Source organism: Heteronotia binoei, chromosome 2, assembly GCF_032191835.1.
Source record: "Heteronotia binoei isolate CCM8104 ecotype False Entrance Well chromosome 2, APGP_CSIRO_Hbin_v1, whole genome shotgun sequence".
NCBI classification, from domain to species: domain Eukaryota; kingdom Metazoa; phylum Chordata; class Lepidosauria; order Squamata; family Gekkonidae; genus Heteronotia; species Heteronotia binoei.
Genome location: NC_083224.1, coordinates 173,399,239 through 173,425,793, shown reverse-complemented (window position 1 = coordinate 173,425,793; position 26,555 = coordinate 173,399,239). Strand labels below are relative to the sequence as shown.

The window sequence follows — 26,555 nt, the reverse complement described above, 5'->3', positions numbered from 1 at the left end:
ATTGGTCTTCAACACTTGTTTGCTTTGCCTTGCAGTTGGCTCACCGAGGAGTCCAGTTAGCAAGACCACCCTGACCCTCATTAGCATCACTAGCTGTGTCATTGGCCTGGTATGCGCTTCCCACGTGAACTGCCCGCTGGTGGTCAAGATAACATTGCATGTTCCAGAGCACTTGATTGCTGATGGTAAGTGAACGCTTTATGTATCACCCTGCCTTATCTCCTCTGGGGTCAGCCACTGTACTGGGGGGGGGGGCGAAGAATAGTTGGGCATGGGCAGTTTCCTCTTGAGTCAATTGGCATACTTGAAACCTAGTGTTTATGTGTTGTTCAGGAAGGACTGGGGCCAGAGAACAGAGCAGTCCACAAATGTGACTGAACCCCCCATTGACCAATCAATAATATTTCACTGATGAGTTTGGAGCAATGTTCCCTCTAAGCTACAGAGTCTTGTGAGCAAAAATTCTACTTTGCGAGCAACTGGCATTAAGGTTGTGAGCTACTGGCATGAAAGTTGTTAGCTACTGGATAAATTATTGTGCTCTGGGGCCATTTTTCCTGAACCAAGACATAAATGTATGAGCTGGAGGCTAAAAATCTGTGAGCTAGCTCACGCTAACTCAGCTTAGAGGGAACACTGGTTGGGATCCTCAGGCATATCATGTAGCTCACATCCTCATTTGTGAGGCCTTTTAGATACATCTCCCCCATTTTTTGTTAAAACCCACCTGCTTGATTATGTATGTAGCCCATTGAATGTACAAAGGCAGTCTATAAGCTCCTAAGTATTGTGTTCTGTGCAGAGGTTGCTAGTGTGGTGTAGTGGTTAAGAGCAGCGGACTCTAATCTGGAGAACCAGGTTTGATTCCCCACTCCTACATATGATGTAACCTTGGGCCAGTCACAGTTCTCATAGAACTCTCTCAGTCCCACCTACCTTACAAGGTGACTGTAGTGGGGAGAGGAAGGGAAGGTCTTTGTAAGCAGCTTTGAGTTTCCTTAAGGTAGAGAAAAGCTGGGTATAAGAAAAAACCCTCTTGTTGTTGTTACCCCTGAGCCAGCAGGGTGTATTGGTTAGCAGCAGCAGACTCTAGTCTGAAGAACCGGGTTTGATTACCCACTCCTCCATGTGAAGCCTTCTAGATGATCTTGGGCCACTCACAGCTCTCTCAGAATTCTCTCAGCCCCACCTACCTCATAAGATACCTGTTGTGGGGAGAAGAAGAGACAGCAACTGTAAACTGCTTTGAGATTCTTTCAGGTAGCAAAAAGCAGGGTATAAAAACCTACTCATTATTATTATTTGGGGTTCCTTTAACATCTTCCACAACTTCTTTAGTCAGTCAGGATTTGAAAGTCTGATTACTTCAGGATAAGTCAGAATAAAAAGTGCAGATTTTCAGTCCCAGGATAGCAGCCTCCTCTGTGCTAAGGTGTTTGCTGAGGAGAGAGTACGGCTTATGGGTCAGAGACCCCTTGGATTCCTATTTTAATGCAGCCTCTGGCTTTCCAGACTGCAAGAACAAATGCTTTCCTTTGAAAATACTGGGCCATGTGCCTGTACCTCTGCCAAGCCTGGGCCCCCTCACCTTCTGTTTGCAGAGGGGTAGGCAGAGAAGAGGCTTGGTAACACAAAACACACTCGAGTTACCTCATCAGTGAACAGTCTGCAAGGATGTCAGCTGAGGAACCCAATAATGGAATTTCTGAGGTAAAAGTAACCCAGTATTGGCATTTCTGAGGTAAAAGAAACTTGTTTGTTCCACAAGTGAGGAAGCTGAAATGGTTAGCTGCTGCTCTACATATGTACATGTCCTCTCCACAGTAGAACAAAAAAAAGGTAGACATAAGTGGAAAAATGCCTAACCTTGATTTCTCCTGGGCATGCTAGCTTTCTAAGTGCAGGGAATTATTTGGCATGGAGGAACAGTCTTTTTCATAAGCAGCCACTTGCTGTCTGGCATGATACAGACAAGAAACAGGTTTCCATCTCAATGAGAATTAGGCCAGTAAGGGGAGCGAGAGGTTTCCTGAGAACAGTGGTTTGGTTATCTGGGGCGGTGCACAGGAAGGTGGAATCTACTGATGAACAGCAGACTTACGGAAACTGGAATTGATTAGAAAGGAAAAGTTAGTGAGCGAGAGAGTTAGAATTTGAAGTGACTTTGAGAATCTCAGTTCTCTCCTATGACAACTGGAATTGATTAGAAAGGAAAAGTTAGTGAGCAAGTTAGAATTTGAAGTGACTGAGAATCCCAGCTCTCCTATGACAGCTTTCTTGGCATATTTCCATTCCTTGGAGGTTCCAACTCCACTGTGGTTACCCCAGAGCTACTCTGGTGTCACCCTACCCACAGGATCATGGGAAGTGCTTTTCTCACTTTCACTTCCAGGGAGGAGCCTAGGCTCTAATCAGATTGTTGCCTAGACAGCCAGACAGCTGGGCTAAGTTCTGAGAGACCCAGAGGTCAGATCTCCACTTAGTCAAGAAGCTCACTGGTGATTTTAGATCATTCCACTCTTTCTGCCTAGTCTACCTCACAGATTGTTGTGAGGATAAAATAGAGGGGTGGGGCGGGAGTGGGGGTGGAGATGTGTATATGCTGTCCTGAACTCTTTGGAGAAAAGAGAGGGATGAGATGGTGAAAGGGATGCAATATTTCTTTGTCATTTGGCTGTTTTCTGTACAATGGGACAAAGTACTTACTCCTAATCCACAAAACAATCCCATTGTCTCTTTAATGCCAGTTCATGCAGCGAGCTGGATTTTTCCAAAACACCAGATAATGACACCGTACAACTTCCACACTGATAGAAAGTCTTCCAAAAGAGAATTTGTGAACGTGCTTTATTTTGCAGAAAATTCAAAGAACAAATAATGTCCTTGAGAGGAAAATAATGGGTTTTGAAGTGGTTTGGAGCACAGAAGCCTTCAACTGTGTGATCCTGAGCAGAGTTATGCCCTTCAAAGTGTATTGAAGTCAGTGGACTTAGAAGGGTGTAACTGTGCTCAGGATTGCACTGTCAAGAGTGTTTTCAGTCACACAAGTTAGTTAAAGTGGTTGTCCTGAATGAGAAACCTGCTATGTTCTTCTGCTTCCTCTTCTGCATTTACAATGATCAGACATTCACATAAATAGCGACAAGGGCAATCAGAGATAATTGAGGCTTCACACACGGAAGCTTCCTGCATAACAGGACTTCCCCCTCCCCACCCCCAAATGTTACATTTTGTTTATTGTGCAGGCAGTCGATTTATCCTGCTGGAGGGAAGTCAGTTGGATGCCAGCGACTGGCTGAACCCTGCCCAGGTGGTCCTTTTCTCCCAGCAAAACTCCAGCGGCCCCTGGGCCTTGGACCTGTGCGCCCGACGGCTTCTTGACCCCTGCGAACATGAGTGTGACCCTGAAACCGGTAGGTGGGCGTAGGAGGAAGGGTCACCCTATCCCAGTGGGACGAGAGGGATCGTTTCTGCATATGGGGCAATCGGGAGAAATCCATCCAAGTCTTGTACAGGTTGTCAAGAATTCTTCTTGCCATGAGTACTTCCAGGGGTGGAATTCTAGCAGGAGCTCCTTTGCATATTAGGCCACACACCCCTGATGTAGCCAATCCTAAACTCATGGAGACTTTTTTTGTAGGAGGAACTCCTTTGCATATTAGGCCACACACCCCTGATGTAGCCAATCCTCCAAGAGCTTACAGGGGTCTTAGTACAGGGCCTACTGTAAGCTCCAGGAGGATTGGCTACATCAGGGGTGTGTGGCCTAATATGCAAAGGAGCTCCTGCTAGAATTCCACCCCTGAGTACTTCCATCTTGGTCCAGAGTTTTGTAACCTCACTGCCATGTTGCTATATTTGCTTGCTTGCTAATCAAATGTGTTTTTTCTGTAAAACTTACAAGTCACCTTTTCCCACCCTGAGGTATGTGGTACACCTAGGCATCAAGGTCAGCCACACTTGGAGGCTTTCACTTTTGAAGTAACTTGCTTTAGCTGGAAATGATAACAAGGGAAGGAGATGCTTCACTGGTAGGGAAAAAGGTGCTCATTGCTTCAAACTTGTTATGATCTGGACCCTATAGTATAATTGACTGTCTGTACCTGAGGGACTCAGTCCTACCAAGATACAGTCTTGGCTCTGTAATGTCTTCATTGATTGATTAAACCTTATATGATTCACCATCATAGAGACTGTCATTGATGGGGTTTGTGCAGCACTTGACACAGGTGTTGATGGGAAACCCTGTTGTGCAGAGGACTTTTTCAGGTCTCTCAGTTCCTCTCTTGATTCCCGTCCAGGGGGTAAGAGCACAGAGCCTGTGAAGTAGTCTTATATAGACTCAGGCCATTGGTCCTTTTTGTCCAGTATCTCACATGCTGTCTGCAGTCCCTGCTTGAGGGATGTACTAAAGCAAGCGACAGGAATATCTGTTGAGAACGAGGGGGCTCAAGGCTATATTTGGATATAATGGTAGGTACTAATTGACTTGCATAGGTTCAGCTGAAATATGGCACCCTCGCAATGAAAATGTGAAATGGATTCCGAGAAACCTGTCCTTAGGACTGGAACCAGTATTCTGGAGGCTGTCATTCCAGTCCCGAAACACTAATTCACCCCCATGGGCTGTCATTCGAGGCCTAGGACAGGTTTCTCTTTAATACATTCCACCTTTTCCTTGCAACTTTAGTGCACTGCAATGTAATTCAGTGGCGCTTGTGCAAGTCAATAGCTGTTCCTGACTCCCGTTACATTCAGCAGGCCTTCAGGTATCACCCATTGTTCCCAATGGGCATTCCTGTCATCTGCTTTAGCACATCACGTCCTTTGACTGGGATAGAACCCAGGATTTTATGCATGCATGCCAACAAACAAACAAGCAAACAAATGAACTGAGTTAGAGCCTGGAGGTGTCTTTTTAAAAAATCACTGCATCCTCCTTTACCAAGCGCAGCGTTGGGGTAACGGGAATTGCTCTTCAGGAGTCCGGAGTCTTGTGCTCTCCCAGCACATCTCCATGGGCATCTAATCCTCCCTTTGCAACTGTGACTCACTTCTTCACTCAGGTCCTCATTCCACTGTGGAACTGTAACGCAGGACCATCTGCCGCGGCAGCTGTCAGCCCCAGCAGGCCTCGCAGAAGGGGAGGGCATTCAGCACCCTCATGGGGGGAGGGAGGGCCCTTTCCAACTTCACAGGTTTTTGTCAGCACTGTGGGAAGGGTGTGTGTGTGGGGGGAGGGGGGAAGCAAAATCCGTGAGCTTGTTTTTTGTTTTTCTGCGAGAGCTTCTGTTGTGCCTTTTGTGTTTTTTGGCTGCGTTCTGACTTGCTTTTCTTCCTTGCTTTTTCGCATGGCCCCCAACATGTTTTCAGCAAAGTCGAACCCTGCAAGGTTGAGCCACACCCCAGAGCGCAGGGCCAGATCTCCCACGTACTAAGGCAGTGCCTGGTTCTCTGTACTGTTATCCAGGAGGAAACTGATGGCTGTGTGCTGCCCTCCCGGCCTTAATCAGGAGCCAGGCACCGTTTTCTGACCCCTTGCTGTGCCAAGACAGCTTTTGGGAGGGGATGGATGGAGGGGGAGAAGGGCTCGAGAGGCTTTTGAAGCCAGACAGAAACCTCTGAGCTGTGTTTTCAAAAATGTGGATGGCTTTGGACTCCTTCCAAGATTCATTCTGCCTTCAGGGCCCCTCCCCACCAATCATCTCTTCCATCGCAGACCAGAAGAAATCCTTGCGCGGCCCACTATTTTGTGCAAAAGTCTGCAGATTGAGGCTGTAATCCGGGGGTGGCTAAACTGTGGCTCAGGAATCACATGTGGCTTTTTCATACATATTGTGTGGCTCTCAAAGCCCCCACTGCCCTATTGGCCAGATAGGAGAAAGCATTTCTCTCTTTAAATCACTTTGCCAAGACAGTTGGCGGCTTGGAGAATGCATCTAAAGTTGCTTTCTTTCCACCTTTTCCTCCCATCTTTTTGCCTTCCTTCCTTCCTTCTCTCAAAACATCTGATGTTCATGTCTTGTGGCTCTCAAACATCTGACATTTTTTCTATGTGGCTCTTACATTAAACAAGTTTGGCCACCCCTGCTCTAATCCAACACTGATGCTAGAAAGGGGACATGAACGCGATGGCTCTCTCCCTTCTTGAAACCACCTCCACGTTAGCACTGGTTTCTATCCTACTTGTCAAACTGGAAGCCTTTCTCTGGCCCAAGAGGCCATAGGAAGGCTTCAGACTTGGCCAAGAATACCAGTCACCCTAAAGACAGAGTAGGAAGTTTTCCTAAATCAGGTTGCAGTGATGGGGTATGGGATCATTTAAAGTGGGGAGGGGCTGTGGCTGAGTGGAAGAGCCTCTGCTTTGCATGTAGAACATCCCAGGTTCAATCTCTGGCAACTCCAGTTAGAAGGAGCAAGGTGATGTGAAAGACCTCAGCTGTAGGCCCTGGAGAGCCACTGCCATTCTGAGTTGATAAGTCTGACCTTGATGTACCAATGATCTGTTTCAGTATAAGGCAGTTTCATGTGTGGGCACTTGGGAGAGAGCGTGGCTCAGTGGTAGAGTATCTGTTTGGCATGCAGAAGGTCCAAGGTTCAATTCCTGGCATCTCCAATAAGGATCAGGTTGTAGGTGATGTGCAGGACACATGAATACATGCCAAAATTAGGAGGCCACTGTGGGAAGGCTTCTGGAGTTCTGATGGATCTCTGCTGGTGGAGAGCCAATTTGGTGTAGTGGATAAGTGTGTGGACTCTCATCTGGGAGAACCAGGTTTGATTCCCCACTCCTCCACATACAGTTACTGAGCGACCTTGGGCAAGCCACAGTTCTCTTAGAGCTCTCTCAGTCCCACCTACCTCACAGAGGGTGTCTGTTGTGCGGAGGGGAAGGGGAAGGAGATCGTAAGCCACTCTGAGTCTCCAAGTGAAGGGCAAGTTATAAACCCAATCTCATCCTCCTTCTGTGTTTTGGCCACTGTGTGACACAGATTATTGGACTGTATGGGCCACTGGCCTGATCCAATATGGCTTCTCTTATGTTCAAGCAGGTGCTCTACCACTGAGCCACTCCCTCAGCTAGAGACCTTGGACAGCTGCTGCCAATGTGAGTAAACAATACTGACTTGGATGGACCAATGGTCTGATTCAGTACAAGGCAGCTTCATGAGTTCACATGTTCTTAGTAATACTTATATCCCATTTTTTAACATGAATCTGTAGAGGAAAAATTAATCTTTGCCTGCTTTCAGGCAGGTTAAGTCTGCTGAAGTCTCCATTAGAGCTGGATGAAGAAATTACGTGGGCTAAACGGGATGTGCTGTGACTGCAACAATAAGTGACCTTGAAACTGGTACAAACTGGTCCAAATCAACCCATGACCAGCTATAGAGACAAGATACTAAGAAGTCAGTTTCACTGGAAAATTCCTAGTTAAATGAATACAAGAGACTGCCCTATACTGAATCAGACACTTCTCCCATCAAAGTCATACCAATTTCTCACTAGCGTTTCTCTGCTCCCAGGCTTCTGTTTCCCCCCAGTGCAAGTGATCGATTTTTCACCAGGTGCTCTGTGGGTGTATTTTGACATGCGGCTCCCTCCAGTTCCCCTCATGGTTTCTTAATCATTAAAAGACAGCATCACAAAGCTGGAAGAGGAACTGGAGGGAGCTGTACGTCAAAATGTGCCTGTGAAGCAAATGGTGGGAAATTGATCGTTTGCACTGTGGACAACAGAAGCCTGGGGGTGGAGCAATGCTAGTGAGAAATTGGCCTCAGTATTGTTTCCTCATTCTGACAGTGTCTCTCTGGGTCTCGGGCTGAGGTCTTTCAGATCATCTATAAGCTGACCCTTTCTACTGTATGCCAAGCAAATGCTGAGCTACGGTCCCTCACCTATTATTATTATTACTATTATTAGTTTATTTATATTTCACCCAATCCCCCTTAGGGGCTCAGGGTGGAGCACAACATAATAAAATTACAGTAAAATCATATAGTAATAAAAGTTAATTTCAGTATTCAATAGAACAAAATAGCCTGGCAGAACAGTATGATGCGATAGTGTAGCAGGGGTACAGCAAGATAGTACAGTAAGGGAGGCCAAATGATCTAATGGGTAGATACTGCCGCCTCACCTTGAGCTATGGCTTCTCACCATAGTTTAAGCCCTCCTCGGAAATGCTTATTTGGGAGACCGAATCATGCATCCTTGAAACCAGCTACAATCTCAGTTCATAGATATATATAGTGGGTTCGATGCATTGAAGGAGCGAGGTGGTAGTGATAATCAGCTCTTTATTAGATACAGCATGGTATGAGGCTGCACTAAAAGACTGGAGAACTGGGCCAACGGGGCCAACTATATACACCTCAGGGTTCCCGCGAAAGAACGCTATTGGATCATTCAAACCAGCAGGGGCTTGTGATTGGTGCAGGGCAGCAGGCATTAGGATCCTGCTGCCCATTGTTCCCAAGTCCCCAAGCTCCATCCGTATGGCTCCAGTGAGCCAGGCAGGAATACCCAGTTCAGTCCTCACTTGAGCCCACATACAAAGCAATAGAAATATAAATAAAAAAAGAAGCAGACCATAACCTTTGCTTGTGAGCCATCAAAAGTGTATTGAAAAGGTTCCATTTTACAGAACCTCTGAAATCTTTGGGGCTTTCCTCACATCCCAGGGAAGTTGGTTAGATGAAACTGGAGCATACCTGAGCGAGCCTGAGCAGAAACAGACCTCAGTAACCTGAGGGGACCCTTGGTCTGATGCTCAGAACTGCCTTGTGGGGCGCATATTGGCGGAAGCCGCTCCACCCATACATGGGTCCCAGCTCATGAAGGGAGTTAAAGGCTGACCTCCACAACTTGGGTGAACAGAATTAATAGTCTCCCCCAGGGGTCATTTTGTAGAAAAATAGGTGGTGGAGCTCATTAACATAACTCATTAGCATATGCCACCCCCCCAGCCAAAAGCAACCTGATGCAAGAAAGGAGAGCCCCGGATGAGTGAGGCCTGCTTGGGCTGGCTAGAGATCCAGTCAGCCCAAGCAGACCTCGCTCGCCTGGGGCTCTCCTGGGCTGCCCCTCCCCCACCGGTCAAAAGGCCAGCAAGCCACTCGTCACCCAAAATCACATAAGTGTAGAAAGGGTCTCAGCTGTGGGCTTCTCCAGGGGTTAATGAGGGCTGCTGGGGGCGTGGCAAAGCCCCTGGTGGCTGGCTGGCTGGCTGGCTGCTCTCCTAATCCAGGGATTGTTATGCAGCTGCACCTACTATTCAATGGGCAAGGTAGGTGAGGAAAAAGAGGGGGAACCCTCAGAAAGGTTCATGAACTCTACTACTATGAGCCCCTGCTGAATTCAAGGCCTGGTCTCCCCCTCCAAATCTCATTTGAGGATCACTGAGGATTCTGGGCTAGCAGACAGTCGGTCCCACACACATCTTAGCAGGCAGGGGTGGGGAAGAAAACAAGGGACTGCTCTTGAGAACCATTTCTCTGAAGAGCCCTTCTAATTAGGGAGTCCAAAGATCAAGAAGAAGGAATTATCTCTGGCTTCCTTCCTCAAGGTCTGCTGTTGTTCTGAGTAATAGGTCACCTTAGAAACCTTTGGCCTTTTTCTTATTGTATCACCCCCCCACACACATCAGCCTCCACATGTATCAGGCTCACCTCACTTTCTGCTCTCTTGCAAGAGAAAACAGTACTCAGACCCTGGTGCTTAGTCTGTCTCGTTGACAGTGTCATGTAAGGTTGCCGGTTGTTTTTCAGCCTTCCTCCTGTGCCCTTAGGAGCAGCCTGACACACAGAAATTAAGTAGAGGTGCGACGCCATGCTGGCAAAAAGTCTCACGTTTGAAATGTCTGCATTCCAAACTGCTCTAAAAAGCAGAGGGGAAAAGACCGGGTATGTGTGACCACATCACCTCTTGTTGGCTGCACTTAGATGTCACAAACGAAATTGGTGCTTATTTGCAACAGGTACAAACTCAGCTAGCTGCCATGGTACCGGGCAGCTCTCCCCCCCGCCCCACATGCAGAATGCAATTGAAGGCAAACTGGTTTCAGAAGCAGGACTCAAATCTCCAGTTCGCCACAGTTTCTCGATGCAACTTGGATTCTAAACTACGGGTGGATTCCAGTTTACAATCTCAGCTTCTAGAGAGGAAACAAACTCTAGTTTGCCCAGGCACTGTGGTTAGGGGACATCACAGCTGACCAGAGTTTGAATGAAGGCTTCTGAAACCAGGAAGCCTTGGATCTCCTTCTGATCCTGGAGGAAGGTGGTAAGGAACATGTTAATTTGGCAGTAAGCCGTGTTTGTGTCCATGGTGCACTAACAGAAGCCCATTCAATCCATCAATGTGTATCACGATCCAAGATCAGAAGCCAGAATCAGAATCATCAACAGGCATAGACATTGAATACATGTCATAAAATCTAAAAGTATACTAAACATAAAATACAGTTCGTAATTAAAATTCATGACATCTGAATGCTATTTCAGGGTGAGAGTACACCCATTCTGCTGGAGGTTCTCTGTGGGTTTAGCATAAACACTTTAGGTATATGATCTGGTTTCCTCCAGTTTGGTGCAGTGGTTAAGTGGGCTGACTCTTATCTGGAAGAACAGGGTTTGATTCCCCACTCCTCCACATACACCTGCTGATGTGACCTTGGGTCAGCCACAAGTTCTCTCAGAGCTCTCTCAAGAGCAATTCTTGAAAGAGCTCTCTCAGCCCCACCTACCTCACAGGGTGTCTGTTGTAGGGAGGGAAAGGGAAAGGAGATTTATAAGCTACTCTGAGACTCCTTTGGCTAATGAAGGGCGGGGTATAAATCCAATGTCTTCTTCTCTTCTCTTCTCCAGTGGGAGAGGCAAGAACCATACAACATTTATTTAATATAATAAACTGCATTTATTATATTATTTAAAACCATAGCAATGTAGAAAGACCCCCTACTGGATAAGACTGAAGGTGCTCATGATATATCTGCACATGGAGGCCAGTAGCCCAACTGTAGACCAGTTTTTCCCCATGGATGTGTCTGTTTGGAAGCCACCTAAACCAATAACCATCACCCTGCACTGCAGCAGTGAAGTTCTTTTGTGTCCCACTCCCAGACCCACCGCCCATCCATTTAATCCACTGCTTCGGAGTCCTAGTGGTACGAGACGGAGAGAAAAAATTCCTTTTAGTCTACTTTCTCCACATCCATCATGTCTTCTGCTCATGGCTCAACTGTGTGTGATGCTTAGAGTTCTGTGAATGGAGCTTAATATGGATGGGGACCTTGGCACAAAGGAAGACCAGGTTGAGTCTTTCAAATACCCTTTTCCTGACCTGAAATGGCCTCAGGGACTAGTGTTCGGGTAAACACAAAACCTGGATCAGTACTTTTTGGCTTGCAAATTGCCTGGGCCAGCTTCAAATTGGGAAGCTGGCATGGGTGAAAGGTTGGCATGGCTAAACAAAGACAGAGTGTTATGAATGCAGCTTCAGCAAGACCACAGACTGACATAAACTCAACTACTGGCCATTTTTATTTTTTGTTTTCACAGAATTTGACCTTGTGATTGAGGCTGTGTGTTGTGTTGAAAGGGCTGCCACAAGCCAGCAATCTTTTTCTGGGATATCTGGGATATCATTCATGATTTCCATTTCTGTTTGTTTTTCCCCTCATAGGCGAGTGCCTGTGCTATGAAGGTTACATGAAGGACCCGGTGCACAAACACCTCTGCATCAGGAATGAGTGGGGCACAAACCAAGGGTAGGTGACTGTGATGGACAGTAAATGTTTAATGCTATAACTTGGTCTGAAACCCTTGAGTGGCAGGGGATTGAAATGGAATTTTTCAGTTGAGAGAGTCAGGAGTGACAGTGAAGAACTGACAGTTGACTGGGAAGAAAGGCTAAGGGAGTGAGAGGATCAAGAAAGGTCCTCATTCAAGCTGAGGGAAACAGCTCCTAGAAAAGGTGTGTGGTGATTCTATCCAATCTAAAGGAAACAGTTCTTAAAAGAAGGGTGTGATCCATAGCATATGGATGAGGAAGGACATTGGAATTCATTTTAAGTTCCCGCTTCCTCCAGCTTAAGTATCTGTGAGACAAAGAAATTTATGCTTGTGTAATGAAGCAGAGACTGCCAAGACATTTCTCTCCTCAAGTTTTAGAGACCTGTCTGAAAAACAGAAACAGTTACTTGTTCGTGACAAATCATCTGGCATTTATTTTTATACAAAGTTACCTTATCCCTGCTGCCTGTTCACCTTATAAGTCCTATACTTGATTTATACCTGACCATTTCCTTTCAAAGTTTGATATTTTTGAATTACCATCAGCCTCTTGTCTGCCATTTTCAAAACAGGACATACAAAGGATTTTAGTCTGCCCCTCGATTCCATAGGGCTAAGTCAGTATCTTAACAGTATACATTCAAATGACTGGGAAAGCCAAACCAAAAACAAAGAAGAAAAAGGGGGAAGGGGCTGCTCAGCCAAAAAAAAAAAAAAGATAAAGAAAAATCCTGTGAGGGAAGCTGAAATCATCATAGAGACGCTTTCAGATTTTCAGGGTCATTGCATTACTTGAGCGAAGAGGACTTTTCCAGTATTTCAAGGGCAGAGACAACCAGTAAAGGACGCACAGTCCTGCATCTGAGGATGAATTCTGGGAGGTTTGTTCTTTGGTTGAACCAGTGTGCAGGTACCAGGGTCGAAGGAAGCCAATAAGAGGCAGGGAGACAGAGTTAAAAATGGCATGAAAAATAGTAAGAAAGAAACCAGAGTGAGTTGGGACAGGAACCCTTTGGGAAGGACCCTGAACAATCAAGCAGGCAGTAGTCTAGCTATGCTGAAAGATAACTGATCCTGAGAAAAGTTCCAGTAGTTCCAGGTCTGTGAGGGCACGGTAAAAAGAGATTCCAGCAAAAGGCAGACTGGGAATTGTGCCTCCTGCCCTTTGAAGCCTTCCTCAGCAGTTCTAAGAGGGCAGTGTGGGAGATGAACTCTGCACGTGCTCAGGGTCACATCTCTTTCTGAACAGTTGTTATTCTCATTATCATCATCATATTGCAGGATTCAATCTTGGTACAGAAATCAGATTTTGGAGGAGAGCTCGAGCATGTCCAAGCACAAGTTCAGTACTGTAGATGCTGCCTTGGGTGACGGGACGAGAGGCGGACGGCTCTTCAGAGCGGCTCTGTTTAGGCTTTATTCTAGAATCCTGTCCTGACTACAGAATTCATGGGATCAGATCTCTCTTCTCTTGCCTTGTGATGCCAGAACTTGTCTGCAAGGAATTAGTTAAGCCTGTCCGCTGATCAGAATTCCAAGGCGTTACATTTCTGAAGACTAGCATTGCTAGGCCTTTGCCCATGTAGAGCAAAATATATGATTACTTCTCTTCCTTCCAGAAGTGTTCTAAATGTAATATGTGCTTGCTTCCTATAGACCTGTGTGTATCTGTGTATATGACCACACTGCCACCTAGTGTTCAGGGGCAACCTGTGCAGGCATCAAGGCATTTGGATTCACAACCTGAGCCGTCCAAAGTGATGTAAAGGTGGGACATGGCCCGGAGAGCTTTCTTCTGTGTGTAAAATGCCTTCACACAAGAAATTCTTTATTTCTTTGATTTTTCTACAAAAGTGGAGCAGTGGATGTAAAATCTACCGAGCTACAGCAGTTTTTAGTCAGTATTTAGTCATTTGATTCCCTCCCACCATGTAAGATTAGTAATCAAGAACAATCATAACCAGTCTTCAAAATGAAATCTCATATAGCAACAACACTTACAAGAGCAGCCGCCAAAAAGCGAGAAATGGGTGCCTTGTGTCCTAAGCCTCTACTATTCTTTGTCTAACTGAGGGACACAGTGGACACTTGCTTTATACTGACTCCAACCAGGTCCATCAAGATCAGTTATTTTCTACCCAGACTGGCGGTGGGTCTCCAGAGTGTCGGGCAAAGGTCTCTGTCAGATCACCTCCTACCTGATCCCTTTAACTGGAAACGCTGGGAATTGAACCTGGGGCCTTCTGCATCCCTAGCAAATGCACTGCTACTGAACCACAGCCTCTTCCCAACAGGGGAATCCTTTTGGCTCCCACAGGAGCATAGACAAGGGGACTACTAAAGGAAAGGGGATTAGGTGGGAGAAATAGAGATTGCTTCCTCTGCCTTCAAGCATGGAAAACACTGGGAAGGAAGAGGGGAAGGTAGGGTTGCCGGGTCCTACCTTGCTTCCGGTGGGGGGTTCCCGGAGCCGCTCTGGGACTCTTCTGCTGTGCACTTGAAGTATGCGTGGTGCAATGACGTCACTTGGAAGTGACGTCATTGTGTTGCCAACATCACACAGGACACTCTAGGTTTTGCACAAAGGCTTTATTTTTTTGGCTACAAAACCATAGAGTTTGCCCCTGAACCAGAGCGTCATTGCTTCTGAGTGATCCATCAGGGGCATTGCACAGTGACATCTCTGTTTGGGGGTGGGGTTTTCCCCACGGACCAGCTGACTGATGGAGGATTGGAGCCTGAAAGATAGGGGGATCCCCTGAGGGGACTGGGGAGTCTGGCAACCCTAGGAGGAGGGGTTGGTTTTATGCCCTGCCCTTCACTACCCAGAGTCTCAAAGCAGCTTACAATCTCCTTCCCTTCCTCTCCCCACAACAGACACCCTGTGAGGTAGGTGGGGCAGAGGGAGCTACGAGAGAACTGGGACTGACCCAAGATCATCCAGCTGGAAGGAGTGTAGCTCCTCTTTTGCTTATAGAGCCCCCACCCCATTCCAGTCCAGTCTCAGATATCTCCAGTTACAAAAGATCTCTGGAAAAAGACCTCTGCTGTGAAGCTGAGGTTGATCAGAACAGACTGTACTGGGGACAGATGGGAAGCAGCCGCGTCTCTTCATCTCCGCCTCACGACCTGGCAACTGTACGAGGTCAAGGAAGCAGTAACCATTTGGAGGCTTTTCAAATGGGACTAGAAGCCACAGGGAAAACCACAGGAGGGAATGAAGATCAATGAAACGGAGAGCGGGGGAGAAAGAGGACAGAACAAGATGGGTCTAGGACTGAACGCTGTGCAGAGAGAGCAGCAGAGGAGGTTTCTAAAGCAAGTTTTACCTTGAAAGCTCCCTGGTGAGGCTTGGGTTCGTTCTGCATGGCAAGGGTGGATTGAGGTGGCAGGACATTCTTGGAGCAAACTTAGTGTGCACTGGCAGCACCCTGGGGCCACTCCAGACCGCTCACCAGTGGTGCTGAAAATGGACATAGGCTTGCCGAAGATGGGCAAGCTTATCCCTATCTTTGTTCCAAGGAGGCAGGAAGCCACTAGGCTGCTGTTACACAGAGCTGCCTCTAGAGGCGTCATCCACCTAAGACATGGTGATTAGTGAAGTCCACATTTGACATATCGATTGACTGTTGCAGGGGCGTGAAACGAATTGAGTGTGCCTCGCGGAGTTGTGTAAAAGCGCTGCTCATGCTGAAAATAGCAGTGTGGGCAAGCACTCTCCCCCCAGACCATGGAGACCATGAGATCGACTGCAGATCATGGTTTTTTAAAAAAAATACCATACCTATAAGAATTGAAACATAACAATGTAAGAAGAGCCCTGCTGGATCAGATCAGTGCTCCATCCAGTCTCACACAGTGGCAAGCCAGTTCCTCTGGATGGCCAACAACAGGGCATGGAGGCTGAGACCTTCCTCTTATGTTGCCTCCTGGCTCTGGGGTTCAGAGATTTTGTGCCTCTGAATGTGGAGGTTCCCCTCAGACACCATGGCTAGGACTCACTGATAGGCCTATTCGCCATGAATCTGATCCCCCTCTGAAGCTGTTTGTTTCTGTGGCCGACATCTTCCGGCAGTGAATTCCACATTGTAATCACTCTCTGTGTAAAGAAGTATTTCCTTTCGTCCATCCTGAGCCTGTCCATCAGCTTCATTGGATGCCCTTGAATTTTAGGATTTTGGGAGCTTTGTCAACTCTCTCCACCCCATGCATAATTTTATATGGAGGGCCAGTTTGGTGTAGTGATTAAGTGTGTGGGCTCTTATCTGGGAGAACCGGGTTTGATTCCCCACTCTTCCACATGCACCTGCTTGATGTGACCTTGAGTCAGTCACAAGTTCTCTCACAGCTGTTCTTTCAAGAGCAGTTTCTGTCAGAGCTCTCTCAGCCCCACCTACCTCACAGGGTTTCTCTTATGGGGAGTTTGTACGTTGCTCTGAGACTCCAAGTGAAGGGCGGAGTATAAATCTAACTTCTTCCTCTTTCATGTCCTCCCTTGCTTGTCTCTTTTCTAAACTGAAAAGTCCTGGACTCTTCAGCCTTGCCTAATAGGGAAGGTGCTCCAATTCCCTATTCATCTTGGTTGCTCTTTTATGTACTTTGTCCAGAGTAATGTCCTTTTGGAGGTAACGGTAACCATAACTGTACACAGTATTCCAAATGAGACCACACCATACGTCTATACAGGGGCATTAGGCATTTTTATTCTAAATCCCTAACACAGAGTCTGCCTTTTCACTGCTGCAGCACACTGGGTTGACTCTTTCATTGAGCTGTCCACTACAACCCCAAGATCATTTCCCCTCTCAGTCTCAGCAAATTCAGACCTCATTAGCCTAATACTTGGTTTTCACCATCCTGAATACTATACTACTCATCTCTAGTTCCAGATCATTTATGAATACGTTAAGTAAGTAGTACCAGCTCTGATACTGATCCTATTGGGACCCTACTGCTTACTTCCCTCCACTGAACTCTTCATTGCTCCTGCCATTTATCCAGTTTTTAACCCATAAGAAAATCCATCCTCTTATCCTATGACTGCTAAGTTTACTCAGGAGTCTTTGGTGAGGTACCTTGTCAAAAGCCTTTTGAAAGTCCAAGTCACCATTGTCTACATGCTTGTTCAGTTTCTCAATGAACTCCAAAAAATTGGTGAGGCAGGACTTCCTGTTGAAGAAGCCATGCTGATTTCTCCTCAGCAGGCTTTGTCCCTCTGTATGCCTAACAATTCTGTCTTTGATTACTGTTTATATTGATTTGCCTGGGATTGACATTAGGCCGACCAGCCTGCAATTTCCTGGTTCAGTGTTTCCCCTCTGAGTCCCTTTTTAAAAATTGGTGTCACAATTACTACTCTCCAGGCTTCTGGTACAGCAGCTGAATTTAGTGATAGGTTACATATATGGGCTAGTAGATCAGCGATTGCACATCTGAGTTCCTTAAGTACTCTCTGATATATGGCATCAGGACCTGGAGACTTACCATTTTTTAATTTCCCCGGTAGGTTTGAAACATATGCTCCCTCACCTGCAGTCTGAAGTGGTACGGCCCATGCTGCCACCTCTGGACTCTGCCACCTCATTCTGCTTGTGTATATCCGGACCATGCCTGAAGCAAATCCTTGGAGGTGTTTCCTATCCAACAGAGGGTTGTCTGCTGGTCTGCTGCTTTAATGTGTAAAGATCAGATAGCAATATCAGAAATGAGGGCAGCAGTAGCTCTAGGACGCCAGCCTGAGGCCAGCTCCCCAGGCAGGGCACCAGCGCCACCCCAACACCAACACTAGCAATGGCAAGTGCAGCTGCAGCGAGGTTCTTGGTGTCAGCATGTACGCTGTCACTGCCCACCATTGCTCTGTCTCTTGCATCTGTGACACGAGAGGCAGAGCAATGGTGGGCAGCGGCAGCATGCATGCTGACACCGTCCGGGACTCTCACTGTTGCTTCTAAGTGGACTATTTCAGTCTGCTTAGAAGCATGGGTGGCAGGCAGGGCCCAAATGGGTGCCCTCTCCCCAGCTCGGCACTCCAGGCAGCCACCTACTATTGCTCAATGGAAGAGCCGGGCCTGCATGAGGGTACTTGGATGCAGTTCTGCCTGCCTTTACAGCAGTGTGACCTATGCTCAAGGGCCCAAGTTTATGGGACTGTCTTAGAGGCTTCACTTTTCTACCACAGTTCCCGGTTGGCAGTTGACAATAGGGTTGTCAACTTTCAGATGAAGCCCAGGGATCTCCTAGAATTACAGCTTCTCTTCAGACTGCAGAGATTAGTTCCCTTGGAGAAAGCAGCAGTTTTGGAGGGTGGATTCCATGGCTTTAGACCCTGCTGAGCTCCCTCCCCTCCCCAAACCTGGCCCATCCCTGGCTCTACTCTCAAACCTCAAGGAATTCCCCAAAGCGACACTGGCAATCCTAGTTAAGGACCAGATTGATGTGCACTTGCTCATAAGAGGGCACTTTAAGGGGGCCTAGATACCCTGACCTAGAGATCCCAGGCAAGCCTGATCTCATCTAATCTCAGAAGCTAAACAGGGCCAATTGTGGTAAGAGCTTGGATGGGAAACCTCCTTGAAATACCATAGCTGAGAAGACAGGGGCAGGCTTTATTCAGCCACCTCTCTGAATCAATGTTCCCTCTAAGCTGTAGAATCTTGTGAGCAAAAATTCTACTTCGTGAGCTACAGGTATTAAAGTTGTGAGCCGCTGGCATTAAAGTTGTGAGCTACTGCATAAATTATTGTGCTCTGGGATCATCCTTCCTGAGCTAAGACAACAATGTGTGAGCTGGAGGTTAAAAATCTGTGAGCTAGCGCAAGCTAACTCAGTTCAGAGGGAACATTGCTCTGAATATCCTCCAGGCCCGAAGTAGGGGTCAGTGCCCAGAGGCCACTATGGCTTCCAGGTACACACACACACACACACACACACACACACACACAGGGGCATAGATATCAGACCAGTTTGCCTCCTCTTCTAGCTGCCCCCCTGCCGGCTTTCTGGCCTACTCTATAGCGAAGGAAGCGAGTGGTACCTTTGTTCCCCTTGCAGACTCTGAGGGCTGCGGGAAAGGCAGTCTCTGAGGGAATGGGGAGCACAAAACATACCGCCCCTTGTAAAAAAGGATCCAAAACCGTTTCCAGTCTGGATAAGCTGTGACTAAAATTAATTGGAGAAGGGAGGCCTTTCGCTGCAGAGACCCCAAAGAGCCACTTGTGAAGTAACAAATGAGGTCTGAAGTGCCTGAATCGGATTTTGAAGGATGCTGCTAATGGAATCTCAGGATGGTGCTGTGGATTCAGTCTCCCCCCCCTCCCCCTTTTTTTGAAAAGAAAGAAAGAAATGTATTAAATACGTTCGCTCGCATTCACCAGCAGTCGGTGGCAAACCACTTCTGAACATCTCTTGCCTTGAAAACCCAATGGGGTCACCGTAAGTCGGCTGTGGCATGACGGCACTTCCCACCTCCAAGCCCTTTGAAACCAGCGGACTTAATATTTCTGCATAGGGTCCCATTTTTAATGTATTAATTGTAAAAAAAAACCCGACTATGCCATGAGGTGTGGCATCTCGGTGAACACATTTGTGCTTGAAACGAGGGAGCTGACCGTCCTCCTGCTGCATTCTTAGCCAGGGCCAGCCCTAGACTGCCTGGCACCCTAGGCAAGGCTAATTTCTTGCACTGATAACGTCACTGAGTCACATGGGGGTGCCCAATTTGTCACCCCCAGAAGTTTGGCACCCTAGGCAATCATCTAGTTTGCCTAGTGGCAGGGACACCCCTGTTTATAACCATTTTACATTATGATAATACACATGGACCGATTCTGCAGTCACCGTTGCTCCACCTCTGGGCTTCTGCTTTTTTCGGATCAAGCGATCGATTCCCCACCAGTTGCCGCGTGGCCACATTTTGACCCACGGCTCCCTCCAATTTCCCATGAACATATGAAGCTGCCTTATACTGAATCAGACCCTCGGTCCATCAGTATTATCTACTCAGACTGGCAGCGGTTCTCCAGCGTCTCAAGCTGAGGTTTTTCATGCCTATTTGCCTGGACCCTTTTTAATTGGAGATGCCAGGAATTGAGCCTGGGACCTTCTGCTTACCACGCAGATGCTCTACCACCTAGCCACTGCCCCTCCCCATCGCCCCTCTTGTTTTTTAATGCTCAAGTAGACACAAGGGAAATTGGAGAGAGCCATGGGTCAAAATGCACCCATCCAGCAACTGGTTGGGAATCAATTGCTTGATCTGATGAAAGCAGACGCCTGGGAGTGGAGGAAGTACAGGTCATGGAGGAATTGGTCATGGTGTGATTGTACTTCCACACAGCATGAACTTTGATGTTGTACATATATTGCTATTAGGGGGGGGGGTTGTATGTTTGTGTGTGTGTATCTGCACCTGGAAATCATGTCAGCCTCTGGTGACTGACTCCTACTGGGGGCCAGGAGGGTAGAGGTGGCTGAATAAAGCCTGCCCATGTCCTCTTGAGTTGGTATTTCAAGGACAGTCTCCCATCCAAGCACTAACCACAGTCGACCCTGCTTAGCTTCCAGGATCTGACAGGATTGGGCTTGCCTGTCCTACCCAGATCTAGGCTATATTGCTATTTTTTTTTAAATACTCTTTTCCTATGAGTATGATCCAGCCAACGTCCAAGTATGTTTAAATCCCATTGGGTTCCCTGGGACAATAGACATGAGCTTCCCTTTCTCCCATTGACATCAGTGAACTTAGAAATTTATAACTGAGTAGTTATTTTATTTGAAAGATTTATCTCCCACCTTTTAGCCCAATCAGGGCAGCAAGGCAGATAGCAATGAAAAACAGAACAGTATATATATATATATATATACAAAACCCTGTATAACAAAAGCAGTATAACAAATATATAACAGTATAACAAGTATACCAGTATATCACATACTGGGGATGTATGTGCATGGTGAAGTTATTTGTGAATTTCCTGCATTGTGCAGGGAATTGGACTAGATGACCCTGGAGGTCCCTTCCAACTCTTTGATTCTGTGAAATGCTTAATTTTGTCTCTGGGTGAAACCCAGAGCTCTCCAGCTTATGACTGATCTCCAGACTAAAGAGATGTTTCCCTGGAGGAAATGGCATCTTCAGCGAGGTGGTCTCCATAGCCACACATCCTCACTGACCTTCCTTACCTCCTCAAAGTCCACCCTCTCCAGCACTACCCCCATATCTCCAGGTATTCCCCAAGTCACCCTAGATGCATCATGCTCTGTGTCTCTTTGGTACTTTTGAGATCCTGTTGGCCAGCCAATAGATCCAGGGTTTGCAAATGCCTGCATATGTTAATGCTTTTATATTTTGAGATGGGGGTGTGGGGTGTTTGCAGAGTAACCTTCCCTCCCCTTTGTTTGTTTGTTGCTGAACCAACAGCTCCCAGCATTGCGGAATTACCGGGAGAGCACAAGAGCTGCCTAAGTGTGTGGAAAATTGCTGAAATTAGACTCTAATCATTGCGATGGCCTGCGTGCCGGCGGGGAAAGGGGGTCCCCTCCCACTAATGTACATAAGAACACCAAGTGTGGATTAATTACCCCTTCACCCTCTTTAACCACACTGTCATAATCGCAATCATGATGCTTAAAGAGTGTCAAAAGAGGGCAAAATCAGATTCTCCCCTCCCCCCCCCCCCCCCGCTCCCTCCTCCCGCTTGCAGGACATGTTTATGGCTGGAGTGGGGATTCTAATCCATGTTAATTAATGCAAGAAGTGAACCAGCAAGTTTAATTAAATTAATGTGCGGTTCATGAGTGTGATCTTGCACATGTGGCATTGGACAAGCAGTGCAGAGAGGAATCTAAATCCTCCTCTCTTCCCCTTTCTCCCTCTCAGTGGCATTGCCATTCATTGAAGCTATTGTTTCCTAGAACTTGGATTGCTAGCTGCCGAGGTTGATGGGGAAATGCAACAAAGGGCTTACAATTGCGTTCATTTCGACCAGTGGCTCTCAAGTTCTTTGAAGCGTGACCCACTGCTCTTGGTATTCTGCATATCAGGGCCTTTTTGCAAACTAACTCCATGCTACTTTCCTTTCCCCCAACCTCAAATGCAAGAATCTTGCATCGGTTAACAGTGAAGATGCTTTAAGTTTTGCTTTTTCACTTATAATCTTTATAAATGCAGAACGTGACCGGGCAACAGGTGGTATTATACGGCCATTGCACACATTAGGCAGAAGCAAACCCAGATTCGCTGTCCAACTTCTTTACACAGAAAGTGATTAAAATGTGAAATTCGCTGTCAGAGGATGTAGTGATGGCCACAGGGATAAACAACTTTAAAAGGCTACTCGCCATGGTGACTGAGGGGATCCTTCACATTCAGAAGCACTAACCCTCTGAATCCCAGAGCCAGGAAGCAACATCAGGGGAAGGTCTCAGCCTCTATGCCCTGTTGTTGACCCTCCAGAGGAACTGGTTGGCCACTGTGTGAGACAGGATGCTGGGCTAGATGAACCATCTGGTCTGACTTCTTACGCTCTTATGTCCAACTCACCCTGTTCTCCCTCCTGCCTGCTGGTCTCTTGACCCACCTGCAAGTGACTCATTGTTAGGGTTGCCAGCTCTGGACTGGTGAAGGGTTTTTTTTTGGGGGGGGGGGGTGGAGCCCAGAGAGTGTGGGATTTGAGGAAGGGAGGGACCTCAGCAGGGTACAATGCCATAGAGCCCACCCTCCACTGAAGCCATTTTCTCCAGAAGAACATATACTTGCAGCCTGGAGATCAGTTCCAAAAGCAGGAGATCTCCAGGCACCACCTGGAGGCTGGCAACCCTACACGTTGTGACCCACCACCAGGTCTGCAGTTTGAGAACCATTGTTTTTGAACTCTTTATAGCCCAACATTCTCACTGAGGTAGGCCTTTGGATGGCGAGCAGCATGGTAAAAAGCAATCCATTCAGACAATTAAAAATGATTACACAATTAAAATAATATTCAGCAGTGAGTATGAGAGCAATTTAATGCCCCCAGGAGCTTGAGCAAACAAGTTTTAAATTGGGGTCTAAAACTAATAATGAGTCAGTTTGACAAGCGCAACTGGGAGAGGCATTATGAAATCTGGGCACAATGGCAGAAAAGCCATGTTCTCTGGGGACACCCTCATTGCTGCTGAAGACATGCAAATAAAGCCCTCCATAGAAGTTCAGTCTTTGGAAATGATCAGAGTAGGTGGTTCTTAGAATTTCCAAGCATATGTTTCGGCTGTCATTTTGCTGGGGGTACCTACAGACTTCTGATCTTAGCCACCGCAAGGCTAGAAATGACCCCTTTCAAGGAATATTTAGGGAATTTTGGTGCCCAGTATCATATCCTGTGATGGCTTCCCTCCTGCATTTGCCTAGACTTGCAGAATACAAATAGCAATGCTAATTCCTCTGGGAGTCAATTCCACAGAATTCAGTTAATTCAGTCTATCCCTGACCTGGATAGAACAGGCAAGCCTGATCTTGTCCTGTCTCAGAAGCTGAACAGGGTCAACTCTGACAAATACTTGGATGGGAGAACTTGAAATACCACCAGTCAGGGGGCAGGGGCAGGCTTTATTCAGCCACCTCTCTGAATATTCTTCAAGCTTCCAGTAGGGGTCAGTCACCAAAGGTTGCTATGACTTCCAGGTACACACACACACCCACACTTAACAATACAAAATGAAAGGGAGACAGAGAAGAATTCAATGAGTCTTATGCCAGGGAAGTACTCATACAGTGGCACCTTTGGGTACCAGAAAGTGCCATCAACATCCCTGTAGGGTTTACAAAGCAAGAGACATTCAGAGATGGTTTGCCATTGCCTGCCTCTGTGTAGCCACCCTGGACTTTCTTGGTGGTCTCCCATCCAGATGCTAACCAGGGCTGACCCAGTTAGGTTCTGAGATCTGGCAAGATTGGGCTAGCCTGGACAATCCATCAGTGAGCTTAGACAGGAGTAGTTCTGCGTAGGACTGCGCTGTTAGTGTACTGGCTGAAACCGGTACACATTGGGTTTTCAAGGCAAGTGACCAAGAGAGTTGGTTTGCCATTGTAGGCCTCCTGTTCTTTTTGCCGTATGGGTAAAGCCTTTGAAAGACCAACAGAGCATTAGCAATTTCTTGTTTTTGTGGTGAGGAATGAGAAATCTCCTTTAAAAAAAAAGGAATTGTAGAATTTGTCTTTGGTGATCAATGCTCTGATCAGACCATCCTTAAGACTTCCTGAGTGTAATGAGCGGTCTCTCATCTCCCCCCCACCCCGGAGCCCTCTAACTTTCTCCCCATTCCCTCTGCCCATTTGCTGCCTTGTGGTTTCCATTTCTAATGGAGTCACACTGCTCATTCTAGGTCTTCTGTTGGCTCATTGTCCTCTTGTGGGCTCCTATTTGGAGTCTCGTTTCATCAACTTGTAGCTGATTCTCCCTCCCCTCCCCCTTTGCTCTGCTCACAAATCTTCTGGAAAGAAAGGGCAAGCCAGGCTCAGTGTGTGCTTGCTGGTCCGTAGGGAAGCTTCTCTTCAAACTTGCCCAGCAACTCAAGATTGCATTAAGACCTTGTCATCACTGTTCTGCGTGCAAATGAGATTATCCTCCAATTAGTGTTCTCCTCCTCTCCTTCCTTTTTTGCGCTTGCTGGTCCCCAGGAGACATAATTACTTTCAGATGCCCTCTTCTAATTCTTTGGCTCATTTGTTCCTCCTTGTTCTTCCTTCCTTTTCTCATCACCAGCATGGTGTAGTGGTTAGAGGCCAGACTACGATCTGGGAATCTCAGGTTCAAATCCTTGCTCTGCACTGGAGGATTACTGGAGTCCCCTTGGGCAAGTCACACAGTCTAAGCCTAGCTTATGTCACAGGGGTGTTGTAAGCGTAAAATGGAAGAGAGAACAGTGTAAGTTCTTTTTGGTTCCTGCTGGAGAGAAGGATTGATGGGGCCAGTGGCAATTTGAGTTTTCCTCATCTGAGATGAGGAGGTTTACCTAAGACCTTCTCTTAGGTAACTTACCTTTCTGACAGGGAGCTGCTGTGGTATCCTGTGTTGCCTTGGATCACAGAGATCGGAGTTCAAGTCCTCACTCAGCAGTGAAGTTCATTGAGTGGCCTTGGGCCAGTCGTACTCTTTTAGGCTTGGATCCACATCCACTGATGGATCAATTTCCACTTGCAGATCCTGATTTTCTTGCTTCCCCCATCCTGTTGCAGCCTAAAATGTCCCTTAAAATGCTATCCTTGGGAGACACGGGTGGATCTAAGCCATATCCTAAGCAAGGTTGTAGTAAGTATTAAGGATCTGGGGAAATCAGAATAAATGTTTGTGCTTTGCAGGCACAACCCAAGTAATTTTAGTACTTGAGACAGAGGTTCAGAATTGTGATTTCTTTCCTTCTCCATCACTAATGGTTACCTGGCAGCCAAAGTGGAGTACTTCTATAGCCCTTTTCAGATGTTACAAGCCTACCAACTGCATCCTCCCAGTATGCATAGTCACCATGATGTGTGTATAGGGGCAGCACATGCATGTTCATGCAGCAGATCTGTTATGTATGAACTAATGACTGGACATTCATGCAAACTGCTGTACTTGCATGGTAATTGCATACATTTCCTGTGTTCCTACAACATGGTGATAATGTACATTGGGAGGATCAAGAGTACCACGCACTCCTGATATGTATGTTTGGTAGGATCCCAGAATGTGCAATGTCGAAAAAGGGCTTTTGTCCTTAATAGTTGCAAGAGAAGAGAGTTAAACTCTAGTATATAACTCTCCCACTATATATAACTGGCGCCCAAAATCTGATGCCTATGGCAGGGCTGGCTGACTGTTTTGTTGGGGAAGAAAGCCACACAAAATGTGTAGCTCTGTTAACCTGCCCTGCCGCCTGTGTTCAACTGCAGACAGAATAAGGACCTCTCATTTCTCACCTGTCTGGCAGCAGACTCCACAGGTGGAGGGTGCAGGAAAGCAGGGTCTGTTCTGAACAGCTCAGAAATGTCTTGATTTTAACCCAACAATCTCCAGTCTAGGGCTCAAGGATGATTGGCATGGCATCCTCAGTTGTGTTTCCTGGCACCACTCTAATATTCAAGGGTGCCATTGCACCTGTGGGTGCCTTGTGTTTCCTGGTACTCATTTTTTTCTTGAATCTTGAAGATAAAATTAAAAACATTTTGAATGGAGAAGAATAAAACATCAGAGAGTGTCAGACCACCCCTTCCTAGCTGATTGACTAGCAAAATGCAGCACAAATATTGGTCACATCTGTGCCATCTCAATTTGGCCATAGTCACAGCCTTTGTTATGTCCCAAGACAGTCTGGTTTGTGTGGCCATATGGGAAGCAAATCCTCCTTTTTACTGTGGAGAAAACTGAAATAAAATACCATCTCTTCTGCAAAACAAAGGTGATCCTGCCCCCCCTCCCGGTGGCAGCCATGTTGTTGTGGTGGCTTCTTTGACCCTTTCTCATAATTCCAAAACTGCCTACAAGGTCAACAAGGACCCCGATCTATTTATTGTTGTAGAATGAAGGAGGATATGGCAGTCCCCAGCCTCTGTAGTGGGAAAATCAAGTAGGGCTTATGCCTGCATTTCTTATTGTCCCTTCTTCCTCATCCCCTCTTTCCTTGTCTTCTCCTCCCAGCAGATTGTTGGGCTTGTTTGGCTCATGCCAGCTGGGGCAGCTTTCCCTCGTCCTTCTTCTCTATTTTAAACAAAGGAGCAAAATATTGTCTTTGTTGGTCCTGAGG

The 26,555-nt window shown here is 46.8% G+C and overlaps 1 protein-coding gene across 1 annotated transcript in view; it reads left to right on the top strand.

Moving 5' to 3' along the window:
• The window catches only part of ASTN1 (astrotactin 1), a 287,830-nt gene that overhangs the window by 146,945 nt on the left and 114,330 nt on the right, over nucleotides 1-26,555 (top strand). Inside the window, 3 exon segments of the mRNA XM_060233049.1 lie at nucleotides 36-185; nucleotides 3,246-3,413; nucleotides 11,686-11,770. Of these exon segments, the coding sequence (XP_060089032.1) occupies nucleotides 36-185; nucleotides 3,246-3,413; nucleotides 11,686-11,770 (403 nt within the window).